The sequence below is a fragment of the Apis laboriosa genome, unplaced genomic scaffold, assembly GCF_014066325.1.
Source record: "Apis laboriosa isolate Shangri-la unplaced genomic scaffold, ASM1406632v1 scaffold4_cov146, whole genome shotgun sequence".
NCBI classification, from domain to species: domain Eukaryota; kingdom Metazoa; phylum Arthropoda; class Insecta; order Hymenoptera; family Apidae; genus Apis; species Apis laboriosa.
The window spans coordinates 2,273,162-2,286,768 of record NW_025223501.1 but is presented as its reverse complement, the minus strand read 5'-3'; the positions used below and the strand labels follow the sequence as shown (position 1 = coordinate 2,286,768).

General features: G+C 38.1%; 1 protein-coding gene across 4 annotated transcripts; it reads right to left on the bottom strand.

Moving 5' to 3' along the window:
- Nucleotides 1-1,266: 1,266 nt before the first annotated feature.
- Nucleotides 1,267-12,545, bottom strand: LOC122717141. Of its 4 annotated transcripts, none has more exons than XM_043940915.1 (5): nt 11,614-12,545; nt 8,901-9,012; nt 7,033-7,206; nt 4,997-5,346; nt 1,267-3,856 (listed from the first exon to the last, which is right to left on the bottom strand). In XM_043940915.1, exons 1-5 carry the CDS (start codon nt 11,623-11,625, stop codon nt 2,954-2,956), a joined length of 1,551 nt encoding a protein of 516 aa, XP_043796850.1. In that variant the 5' UTR covers nt 11,626-12,545; the 3' UTR covers nt 1,267-2,953. The 4 variants fall into 4 exon arrangements, with proteins under 4 accessions (XP_043796850.1, XP_043796851.1, XP_043796853.1 ...); XM_043940916.1 differs by having other exon boundaries at nt 1,267-3,853; XM_043940918.1 differs by having other exon boundaries at nt 8,901-8,997.
- Between the last annotated feature and the right edge of the window lie 1,062 nt (nt 12,546-13,607).

Genomic DNA, 13,607 nt, shown 5'->3' with positions numbered 1-13,607 from the left:
TACAGTGTCTGCGTGTACCAAAAACAAACTTATAACGACCCTCTTTTTATTTCTTCCTTTTTTATTCCTTTCTTTTTTTCTTATTTGTTATTTTATTATTCGTTTTATTTCTTCTCACTCTCCTTTTTTTATTTCTTTTTTTTCGTTCGTTTATTCTTTCCTTTTGTTTGTTAATCCTTTTTCAACAATTCATTCAGTTTATTTTAATTTCAATATTTTAAAGTGGCACTACGAAAAAACCTGAAAACAAGGTTCTCAACATCGGGTGGAAAACGTCCGTCGGAAGATACGGAAGTCGTCTAGCGTTATTAAATTCGTAAAAGCATGTGTAACACTCTCTGTTCCATTAAATCGGTCCGAAAAAAAGAAAAAGAAAAAAAAAAAAAAAAAAAAGAACATTCGTCGGCGCGAGAAGAGAAGTGACATTTCGCGCAACAAAAGACGCGCTCCGTTTTACCTCATCTCTCTTCATCTTTCCCCTTTTTCTTTCACTCTCTCTCTCTCTCTCTCTCTCTCTCTCTCTCTCTCTCTCTCTCTCTCTCTTTCATCTCACTCGTTCACTCACTCACAACCATACTTCGTATGGTTCTCAACACATGCGCATGGGCACTCTCTCAATTTCTCTCCGTGTGCAAATGCATTTGAATTTAAAACTCTCGAGAGTTGCTCTCGAAAGTTACCAATGGACACTACCACTACTCGAGAATGAAAATCACTGTCGGATAATCGCTTTCATCGCAGTGTTCTCTTCTCCCAAAATGAGTAACTCTCCAGAATTTTACCTTCTAAAAAAAAAAAAAAAAAAAAGTGTTCAGCGTCCTAAAAATTAGACGCTCAAGAATTATTTTTTAACAATGGACATTGCGTTAAAAGTGAAGGTAATTTTCACTTTTTTCATGCAACGTCTATCCATGAAAAATAACTCTTGTAATTTTCCTTTTTTTACTCTCAAATGTAATCACACACTAGTTCACCCTTCCCTATTTCTCTTTCGCATTCATTCTCATCGCATTTTTTTTTTCGTCTTCCTCGTTCGTCCAATTCCTCCCCGTATCGAAACGTATCCCTCCCGTATAGAAGAGAAACGAAACATGCGAGAAAATCTAGGACAAAACGAGGTGAGATCATATATACTCCCTGGAAATCAAACGAACTGAACCGTTTTTCTTCTTAATATAACGCACTATACGCGCCGTTTTACCCAGTTGGTTCTTATCTCTCGAGCACCAAGTCCTCTTTTTTTTTTACGGAGCAATCATTTATGTATATATTCATATGTATATATATATATATAGTGTATATATACGTTATGTATAAAGTGTGATTTTTTTCTTGCAATGACGTAATATCGCTACAATACGTTTTTTTTTTTTCCTTTTTTTTTTTTATCGAATAAATTTTCGTCGTGTCTCTCCGTTCGCAGTGTCAAATATACTTACAATAGAAATATATTAAAATTGCAAAGTTTTCACGGAGCACGCCGGATATCCTGTATACATATATATATCGGCGCGATTAATACTCTTATGTATCGGTATCACTTATATCGGTAGCGCAAAACCCGCTAACGATGAATCCTGAACGAGGTCCTCCATCTCTTATCTCGTGCATCTATTTTCCTCCTCTTCCCTTCTTCCCTTCGTCCCTACCTCTCTTACTCTTTACCTCTCTGTATCTATACGAGTGTTGTGTGTCACGTATTGAACATGTATGTGTTGTGTGCGATGTGTGTATGTGTGTGTGTGTGTGTATATGCATGTGAGTAGAGTGTAATAAGTATCGTGTTTCGTTTTTATATACGTATAGCGAGAGTCGGGCAGTTGATTTAATTCGTTTCTTACAGACTGACAAGGAACAAAATTTTTCATCTCGAATTCACCCTTCTACCCACCAAAGTGTGGAACCAAACACACCCTAATAACGGCTCTATTACGACTCGACTTTCGTATTTTTTTTTCAGAGATCCTTCGCGCTCTGACGACAGAAGGAAAACCAAAGCGATCCTTTGGTGTAACTGGAATCCAAAATTATCCCCGATACGAACGATAAAAGATAAATCGAGATGCATCGATGTATCTCTCTTCACTCGATCGTTCTCATTCCTTTTTTCTTTTCTTAATAAACTAGAACACGTTCCCCACGATCGATCAGGAACGAAAATATTTTTCCACCATTTTTTTTTTTTTTCTCTTTTTCCTTTCTTCACTTCATTATTCGTCGACGAACGGAAACGTCGTGAAACGTAAGTACTTCTATCTATCTCTGTTGCTTCATTCTTTTCTCGTTTCTCCTTCTTTCATCTCCTTTTTCTTTTCTTTCTGTTTTTTATTTTTTTTATTTTTTTTTTTTTTAGATAGGGCAGTGTTGTGGACGGTTACGGAATCAATGTCCGTAATCCCAAAAATGTTTCCTACAAGTATACATACTATTTAATAAGTACATATTTCAACAACCGTCTTTAGAACTAAGTTTAATAAGGTATCGTATGATTTATTTATTTATTTATTTTATTATTATTATTATTATTATTATTTTTATTTTTATTATTATTATTTTTTTTTTGGTTTCTTTTATTATGACGCATTCCTTTGTTTTATTATGAAAACATTTTGAAAAAAAATCACCGTTTCGCCGTTCGTTTATCCTCCAATCCTCCTCCGACCTCCCCTCCATTCGGAAATCCATACACAATTATAACAAATTCGACTCTTAAATATTTGCTCTCTTTCTCTCTCTCTCTCTCTCTCTCTCTTTTCCTCAATCCTTCCAAAAATCCTTCTTCAAATCTCTCTTCGAATCTTCATCTTTTTAAGCCCCCTCCCCGCAGCTCGATATATACTTATTATTAATAATAACCATTAATAGGTGTATAATCTATCTATCTATCTATCTATCTAACTAACTATCTATCTATCTATCTAACTATCTATCTATCTAGTAAAACAGCATCATATTAAAGTCTATCCTCCTCCTCCTCCTCGTTATCCTCGTTATTCTCCTCGGACTCCTCCTTGTATCCGGGGTGTTCCGAGATCGCGTAGTAATTCCCGTTGTAAATAACCCCGAGCTCCCTCAACACGTCTCCCCTAATGATAGCCTTGATCGTCCAGTTGTAACACTCCTCGCTCTCGCTCTCCCTGTCGAGCCGCTCCACGTCCAGTATCTTCGAGCTGAGCCGCTCCAAGATGATCCCTATGTCCTTGATGCTTAAGTGCTTCTGGTCTACGGTGAGCTGGTCGATGAGCAGTAAAAATTTCTCCGAGGTGACGATCTCGTCCTCCATGATCGTGTTCTCGGTCTCGGACTCGGAGCTGTCGTGCTCCTGGTGATGATTGTGATGATGATGGAGATGAAAGCTCGCCGTTGCCGAGTTGCCCGCCAGCCGGGAGCTCGACTCCTCGTCGGCCGTGTCGCAGAATCTCACGTGCCCTTTGCTCAGCCCCGTTCGCCTCGTCCCGTCCGACAGGGAGGAGGGGGGCTGGGGGGATGGCGTCTGGGTCTGCGTCTGCTGCTGCTGGGGTGGATGATGATGAGGAGGAGGCTGCTGCTGCTGCTGCTGTTGATACTGCTGGTGTTGGGCGTCCTGGATAGGCGACGTGGCCACAGACTTGTGAACAGCGATCCTACGCCCCTCCTCGTGGAGGGCGCAGCAATGGAAGTCGCATTCCCCGACCGCGCCGCCGTCCGCTCCGTTCACGGGGCTCCCGTTCCTCGTCACAGGCTGGTGGATGTGGTTCGAACACTCGGGCGTGTGGATATGAATGGTGGTGCTGTCGAACGAGTTGGTTCCCTGCTTCACCAGGCGGCCCGGGATCCCGTGGGGCTGGGGCTGGGGCTGCAGCTGCGGCTGCTGCTGCTGTCGTTACCACGGCGAGTTTTAATGGTTTGTCTGGATCGAAGGATTCGAGGATATTCTCGAGGGCTACGCTACTGCGTGTGTATGCTATCGACTTTACGTAGATTTTCTTTTTTTTCTTTTTTTTTTTTTTTTTTTGGTTAAGTTTCGCTCTCCGATCGAAAGCATTCGAGGTTTCCGAAAGGGCTCCTTTCAGCTGGGATTTTTTTATTCGTTTGAAAAGGTAAGTGGTCAAAAATTTCGAATAAAGTTCACTGTTCACTGATGGAAAGAAGGAACAGTGGAAGGAATATTATTTTTACACGCATTTTTGTTTCTAAGTAGCTCTTTTGTTATTATAGTAACGTGTGGTGTCAGGTTTGTCAACAAAGCGTTTAAAGAGGAGATAAGCAACAGTACTGTTTTGGTGAAAAAAAGGCTCGCGGGACGGCAGAGGGGCAAGAGAGGAAGTTCTTCGCGAGGATCGTTTATCCCCACTTTAGACGCTTTGTTGACAAACCTGACACCACGCGCTACATAGTAATAGAAGAGCTATAATTTGAAATATTCAAAATCGTAAAAATTATTTTCATTTATGAAGTTACGTTAGGCTAATCATCTAAGAAGCATGAAATATTTTTGAAACTATTAATTTTGATATAATATTAATACAACTATAGTAAATCTAAGTTATTCGTATACATACAATTATTATCTTAACTATTAAATTATTGATACAATTTAACTTACACATATTATGAGAAATAAACAAATTTTTACATTATACCTTAGAATACTTTGGATTCTATGTCTACTGCATTGAGTTTAGACTTTATTGCTCCTCTTTGTCAGTTAATATACGTGACTAGAATAATATTATACTAGAAACAAAGAACACGTGTGAAGATGTTTCCTTCCACGTTGACCAATCAGATCCGCATTCCTTCAAGACTTTTCCCTTATTAATTTCAATTATCAAATTTTGCTCATCTATGTGTCCATGGATGTCCAGGGAACGTGAGATGGATACGATTGAAATCGAATTCCGGTTAACCCATTTCGGAAACCTCGCGACACTCGGTGGTAGAGAGCGAAAAAAAGACTCGAGAAATAGAGAAAGAAAAAGCGGAAGAAAAGAGAAGGTTAATCGGGAACTCGTACCATGTCGTCATGATTTATCACAGTGATGTGGGGGCTGGTGTAACGGCTGGGGCCGACCTCGGCCGCCAGATGTCCCAGCTTCCCCGCGTAGTTGAGCTTGTCCAGGCTTGTCTGGATGACCAGTGGTGGCCGCTGACTCAGATCGGTTTTCTTAGTCGGCGAATACTTGGAGGTCTGCACGTCTTGACCTTTCTGCTGTTGCTGGGCCTGAGACGTGGATGAACGCTGATCCCAGTGTAGCACCACCGTGACTCGTCCTTTATTGTCCATGATCTTCCACGAGGGTGTCTCATCGTGTAGCTCCAGGGCGTGGATCGTTTCGCAGACTATTTTAGGTATGGCCGAAATCGCTGCAACCATGGGAAACACGGTCAGAATTTCAGTTTCATTCGTCGCAAATATTTAAATATTTTTTTCTAAATTTTTAACATTTAACATTTATAAACGTGAACAGATTCTTCATTCGGATATTGGATCGGTTTTTCGTCAACCAATTTCAAACTTTTACACGCAATTTTCTACGTTTCCCCATCCCACGTATATCGATCTCGTTTATGCGATTCATTAATACACGGTGGGCGTCGCCGCGGGAACAAATCGTTATCTGATCGCCCTCTTCGACGAATCTGCACTTTTGTCTTATTGTACTTACGAATCGATATAACGTGTTCCGCTCGCACAACTCGCATCCATTATCGTCGCGAAAGTTGCCTTTGCTCGCGTCGATCGCGTAGCCGTAAATACGTCAGCTCGCTTTCACGAATGTTCACCCGGCCCTTTACCACGTACAGGACACGTGTACGACCTATAATTACACGCGAGTCGAGGCGAGTCGATCAATCGACGCTGAAAGGATTCGCTTTTCCCTCCCTCTCTTCATTTCTAAAAATAACTCGAGAGATAAATATTTAGCGGAAAAACCAATTATCATTGGAAGAACGTAATAGATCCCCCGTTCACCTTTTGTTTACCAGCGTTGTGGAAAGAACAGATAAAAGTAGCGACGCCTTTCAACCTCGTCGATCGAAAATAATATATCGTACTTTTATTTATCACTGATTGTTGCTCGAATCTTAATGTATGGAGATCGTTATTGTTTCTAATAATTTTTATTATTGATTGTCAATTTTAATGTCTATTAATGATTTTTTAATTTTTGTTCATTTTCGAGTTGAAAAATATTGATAGAATTCTTTTTTAAAAAAAAATAAATATTGGTTTATGATAATAATAAATTAATATTATTTGGAGATTTGAATATTCGTATTTTTCATTTTTAATTATTCAAAAACGAATTGATCATACAAGGTGATTCATGTATAATTTAGTTTTTATTCGCTTGTGTTGAATGCACAATAATTTTGGACGTATCAAAAAAATCTATTGAATTGAGATACCTATTAGATGTAATATTTTCTTTAATTTTTTCTGTAAATAAAATATTTGATATGTATGTATATTCATATGAAATTTTTTTAATTATTTCAATGTATGAAGTTCTTTCAAATGGACATGATAACAATTATGAATCACTCTGTACATTCTCATTCAGATAGAAAATTTATACAGACAATAGCCAATTTAAATTCTATTCAGAATTCTAATCTAGATACTCAAATAAGCATTTATAAGCTGGAGTGATTCTAGATATCAAAACTTAAATTGTTGAACCTCTAGAATCAATCCTTCAAATTTCTAGAATCTTTCTTCAATTTCTCCAAAAATATTAACACTCTTGTCTAAAACAGAATTCACATTGCAACAATCAATAGACAATCAATAGATATTTAACAAAATTCCATACAAAATTTACAAATGATTCTCGCAATCGTTTTTCAAATTCAAGTGACAACCAGTATTCAAAATTACATAGCATATACCAAAGCCAACAAGAAGTCTATTTTCAAATGAAAATCGCCTCGCTCATCCTATTTGCCTACTTTTCACGGAATTAAGAGGCACGCAAAGCCTCCCTTCCCTGTTTATCGCTAATTTATAGGCCAATCCTATCACACGTTCTCCGATTAGATAGATACCAGCGCGTATGATGTCGACTCCAGTTGGACACCAACGTTCACCATGCCTTAGCAACAATAGAATCGTGTTATTCGCTAGGGTCTTGAAGTATTCCCCGTCCTCCACTTGTGTACCGTCCGATTCCAACACTACGGATACATTCTCGCTCTGTGGCACGCCCAGTTTCTCCTTACCTAAAATTGGATGAGAAAACATGGAACGGCGATTAGTTGCAATTACAAATGACGATCGCACGTGTATGTCTATTGGGTCGATGATTAACGTTCGAGGCGTCGATTCGAAACTACGAGGGGAAGAAACGTGAAAAGAAGAAGGATAGAGATATACATATATATATAGATAGATAAAATAGAGAAAGAACGAGCTAACATTTGTGATCTGTTCGCGAAGAGAGGAGTATTTTCGATTCGAAGACAGGATTGAGCATATTTTAATGGAAATATTTTTTATTCTCACGAATTTTTTTTTTATCCTTTTTATATCGATTCATTCAAATTAAAAGATAATTTGACATGAAAGGTTGCTTATTATTTAATTTGAATTTGTGTAATCGAAATTATTATTTAAAATTAAGTCAAAAAAAAAAAATTGATTATGGTATATCAAATTCAAGAAAATTCATTTGTCCGTGATTAATTCGATTAACATAAATACAATTAGACGAATAATTCAAAATCTTTTATCGCATTATTATTCTATGTATATACGTTGAAACTAATACTTTAATTTAATTGATACAACATTTTTTAAATACGCTTTGTTCTTGATGTAATGCCCAAGTGTCTCGAGACAAATCCAATGGATTAATTCGATTCTAGAAGATGGAGAAAGTATATCTCTCTCTCTCTTTCTCTCTCTATCTCTCTCTATTTCTCTTTTTGTCTAATTGGAAAGGAATAATAATCACGATCTTTCTCGCCTACGATTCTTTCCCTTTCAAGGATAGCCTCGTGATCGTGTTACTTCATAATCATTTTTTTTTCTTTCTCTCTTTTCCTTTCTCTCTCTCTCTTTCTCTCTTTCTCTCTCTCTTTCTCTCTTTGAGACGACAGCCGGCGAAGGTTCGACACGATTTTTTTTTTTTTTCGGTTAAATGTTCTTGCATAAAAAAAAGCGATACCTTTCGACCAGTAATCCCAATATCTTGTGTGTCGTGAAAAGAAAGAAAGCACGTTATGTATATAATATTGTCGTGTATATCAGAGGGTTAACGCCTTAATCGCGAGAAGATATCGAGCATCGAAGCAAACAGAATTTCGGACCGATGATGGAGTCAGGATTGGGCCGATATTTTTTTTTGTAATCGAAAACAATATATAATTCTTCGAAAATATCCAAATAATCGAGTAAGATGTTATAATTATTCAAATAACATTATTTTTCAATCGAAACATTACTTATTTTTCTCAGATAAGTATCAAATGAGATTTTTTTTTTTTAATTGAGATTCATAGAAAAATTAATCTGTTATGAAATAATATCTATATATATATATATTTTTTTTCCAAAATATTCAAATATATATCAGATTAAAATTCAAAGTAAAAATAATTTGAATAATTATTTAAATGAGAATTTTTGTTTTTCGATTACGCCCAATCTTGGACAGAACACGCAATTGATCGCAAAAATATTCAATCAAATATACTTGTTTATCTAGCTTTATTCTAACTTATTCCTTCGATGTTTTAGATGACTCGAAAATTTATATTCGAATAATTTTACGTTAGTAAAAAAGAATACTTTTGTGACCAACTGTAGGTAAGGTATATCGTCGAGATTTATATTCATATGTAATACTTTCCACATCGAGTACCAGAGGTCTGGTTACTTTTTCGCTACCGGTTTCAGAGGGCACGCTTCTTACCCTGGTGTATTAGTTCCTCGAAATTGCTAACACACAGTCCCTTTCTTACGTTACGCCAACTGTCCCATATCTTAAAAGGTCTCTTGGTCCGTAACTCCTGCACAGAAATTAACTGATGCAATTTGCGTTTGAGTCACGATATTCCATAGAACAGCCTACCGGTTTCATTTTAATTATATGATTCGAATGAAACTGAATAATGGAAGATAAAGAAAAAGACGGTAAATTTAGGGGCGATGAATTTAGAAATGATTTCTAGGAATTAGATAAACACAAAAATATAGATATTGGTATAAAAATAAACACTGGAAGAAGAAAATTTAGCAGTTTTGATTAAAATTGTTAGAGAATTGGAGAAACATAAATATACAAAGTAAATATAAAGTTTGTAAAAATAAAGATTTGAAGGGAAAATGCAAGGAAATCATATTGACATAATTAGAGTTTTTAGAATTGAAGAAACACAAAAGAGATTTGATATAAAAATAGATACATTGGACGGCAAAATATAGAAAATCAATTGCGATATAATTATAGATAAGATGATACAAATTGAAATGGCGACAAAGATCAAAGGAGAAAGTAAAGTAGCAATATTTAGAATCGTAAAGGAAAATCCAAATCGTCCAAAAATGATCCATCAATGACAATCCAGAATTCGGTTAAAAGATATAAAAGATTAGAAAAATGGACGATTTTCTTATGTGGAAAAAGAACGATACATCGAAAAATGATGTATCAATGGAAGGATCGGTTCGAAAACGAGACGTAATTGCGTGCGAAGAAAGCGTAAAATCCTCGAGCAAACCGTGGAAAATGCTTATCGCCTAGATGTTAAGTGGAGTGTCTGCGCCGGGTCAACGGGAAAGTAATTTACCCTACGTGTTTTATACACGGTAACTAAGTAGAACAGACTATAAACAAAGCCTATCGCGCGCCTCGCCTGGGAAATTATTATCGAATATCCATATATCCTTGCAACGACTAAGTCTTCTATTTTTTTTCTCTCTCTCTCTCTCTCTCTCTTCTCTTTTTCCCCCTGTTTTTCTTCGAACGAGAGTCGTGGAAAAAAATAGATATTCTTCTTTAGGACTTAATTTAACAGATGGAGAACGACGACATATCGTACATCACGTCTCTAAAGCAGGAACAGGAAAAGATTAAACATATAATAAAAGATTAAATTACTCACAGGAGAAGAAAAATAGGACGTACAGGATGTGCAGAAAAATAGTATTGCGAGTCCGATAACGTGCAAATTGGAACAAGTTTGGTATCGAGTATCCTTTAAGAAAAGAGAGCAGTTCGTATCCTAATGTAGCAGCGTTCGTTGAAAAAGAGAGAAAAAAAAAAAAAAAAAAAGGAAGGAGAAAAGAGGAATCTCGTCGATTAGAATTTCGATACGCGAGATATTCTCTCGACGACGAGAGAAGGAGGATTTCTCGTAGGGGGTGGATCGAAAAAGGATCAGGTCGTTCGATGGCGTACGTTACAAAGGAAGGCGAATGTACTTTTATTTTCTAAACACCACCCCTTCGAAATGTGGGTGCATGATCGTCTTAAGGCGGCGTTTCGTGAGCATGAAACTCAGTGGGCACCGATTTCTCGATTATTGGGGTTAAGGGATCTTTGGATCGCAATGGGATTATTCGCAAACGATATTAGAATAATGCGAGCCAAAAAGGAATATTATGTTTGGGTTGTCCCTAGTTTTCAACAGGGAGGCGCAAAGTGAACAAGGCGCAGACGCAGGCGCAACTTATGGTCGAAAACACTGACCTGATTCAATCATTCTCGGGTAAACGATCAAAAAAAAAAAGAAAAGAAAGAAAGAAAGAAAGAAAGGAAAAGAAAAAGGGAGAAAGAGAAAGAGAAATATAGGGAGAGCGACGAATGGAAGGATGAAAGAGACACAATAACGAGGTTATAATAGATTGATAGGTGGCAAGGAACGCGGAGAATCGGGTGACCAGGGCCAATGCACGTTCGGCGTGTTGCACTTCTGTCCTAGAATGGGAATTACACTCGATGCAGCTTCTCTCCGGAGCACGATTTTGATAAACAATACGCGATGAACCGCTGTTTACTAGAATCGAGGCCACGCCGATCCTGTGGGATTGCGTGATTAGGCAGGAAAGAAGCATAACCTAAAAGGACTGGTGCGCTGATCAGCGTACGCAGCTAGGTCAAACGTTCGAAAGTCTCGAAAAAATAAATGCAGGACAGTGGGAAGGATGATGATCGAAAATATACGAATATATAGAAACGAAAAAAAAAGAAAGGAAAAAAAAAAAATATAGACGTGAACGTGGACAGGTGTCGGAACGAAGGGATAAACGTAACAAAACGAAGATGATATGCGGTATTTTCGATCGCAAAAACTCTACACTTTCCACAGTCTATGCGTGTATACGCGTGAGTCCGCGACGCGAATGCGTATAACTGACCGACACTGCATATCTGACATGGATAGATAAAGCAAGGGTATATCGGTGTATATTTGGATGATTGTCAAGATGTATTGTTGAAAATAATGAAAAATAGGGAGGATTAGAAAAAAAAGAAAGTCTTGGATTAAATAGGATGAGAGATGTGATTTGAAATTTAAAGTCGAAGAGACACGCACAAGGGGTGGTAGTAGGAGAGACAGGCGGATATAAGGAGCTGGTCGAGCACAAGTGATCGGTAATAAGAATGCAATATAAATGCGTACCTCTCTTGCCATTACGTCATATCCCTGCAGGTAAGGGACCGTCCCAGCAAGCACTTATTCAGAAGGAACGAGTAAAGAAGCTGCACGTCGCATTATCGTGGCGACGGGATGCTCTCGTGCACTACTGTCCGCCCACCCTTGCTTGCGCTCTCTCTCTCTCTCTCTCTTTCTCTCTCCCTCTCTCCGTTTCTTCTCTCTCTTTCTCTCTCTTTCTCTTCCTCGTCCCGTTTTTCTCTCGAATTTCTCTTGTATTCACACGTCTTTTTCCCGTCTTTCTCCTCTCTCTGCTTCTTTTCTTCTTGCTCGATTTTCTCCGATTTTCACCCAATTCTCTTTCGTGATCTTCTCGCGACCGTTTCTCCGTCTCGTGCACCGTACACCGAAACACCTTATGATGCGACACCGTTTCTCTTTCCCTTTCTCTCTTCCTTCCTGTCCTTCTCGCGCTCTCGATCTCCCTCTCCCTCTATCTTTCTTTTCCTCTCTTTCTCTTTCTACGTGTATCTCTCCCTCTCCCTCTATCTTGGCCTGTTCCTCTTTCTCTCTTTCCCTTGTAGTAGTTCCGTCTGTCTCTGTGGCGCGCTCCTCGCGATTCTCCCTCTTTCTCTCTCCCTCTCCCTATATAGACATCCGTCGCTTCCTCTCCGTTACTCTCTTTTCGGTCAGCCTCGGCACTGAGTTCGGTTCGTTCGGTGGATTTCCGCACTGTATCAGCACGGATATCGGCGTGGCGTATCGCGCGAGCTCGAATCAACGCGCGGGCCGAACGCGAACGACCACCTCGCGGGAACACCTCATTCTAGCTGCTCTCTCTCCGTACAATTACCCGATCTAAGATTTCACTAGCGCATATGGGGGCAAATTGTAACAGTGGCTTCCTCCCAGCGGTTACTGCGGCGACTCCTAGTTTTAGATCGATTCTCTCTCGGTGTACGTACAGACACCCTCGCCCTCGCCCTCACCCTCACCCTCACCCTCACCCTCACCCTCACCCTCACCCTCGCCCTCGCCCTCACCCTCACCCTCGGCTCTCCTTCTCCCCACGAGTTCACCCGCAACAACCTCGCCCCACGCGCGCCTCTCTCTTCCGACTGACGACCACTGCCTCCTCGTATCCCCTACGATCTCTTCCCAGTGGCTACCCAGTTCCCGAATTTACTAGTTCCCCCCTCCAGACGGTGCTGACTACTCTGACTCTAAGCGAACCCTTTAGCGACGCGCCGTATCTCGCAGTAACGACAAATTCTGTGTTACCATTCGCTCAATCGATAACTGGGTTTGCCATCATTTAATCAAAAAAGAGATTTAATGCGTGTGTTCATGCGTTTATGTAGACAAGTTAAAGATTTAATATAGATTCATAGACGAGATGTAGAACGGATCTATTTGTAGAGTACTTGTAGAGTACTAAAGAATAGACGTAATATTCTTCCCATTTTAGTAGTATCATTATCTATGTTACCGATTTAATATAAATAAAAATTAGTGATAAGTAAAATTAAACGTAAATTTTCACATAAAATCTTAATTTTAGTAAGACCAAATACCAATTAACACATTAAAAAATACTATTTTATATATGAAAAAATAAAGATTATCTTCACTTATGATAAAATTAATAATATCCCATTTTTATTAAAACAAAAAAGATTATGATTAATATTATATTATATAATTAATATCCAATCTGCATTATACATTAGAATACATTAGAAATAAAGAAATTGAAAAAAACGTGCAATAAAAAGTAGCAATTTCAATAGAAGTATACAAATGATATTTTTAAAATTAAAATTAAAAAGATTTTGAAAAAATGATTCTAAATTCGAAAAATGACAATTGCTATAGATAAATATGCAAATAACATTTCACAGATAAATATATAAAATTTTATAAAAATTCTTGTTTTTGGAAATATTAGAAAAATTTCACAAATTACCTTCTATCCAATTATATTCTTCTAATACAAAATCGAAAAAATTTGGCAAAAAATT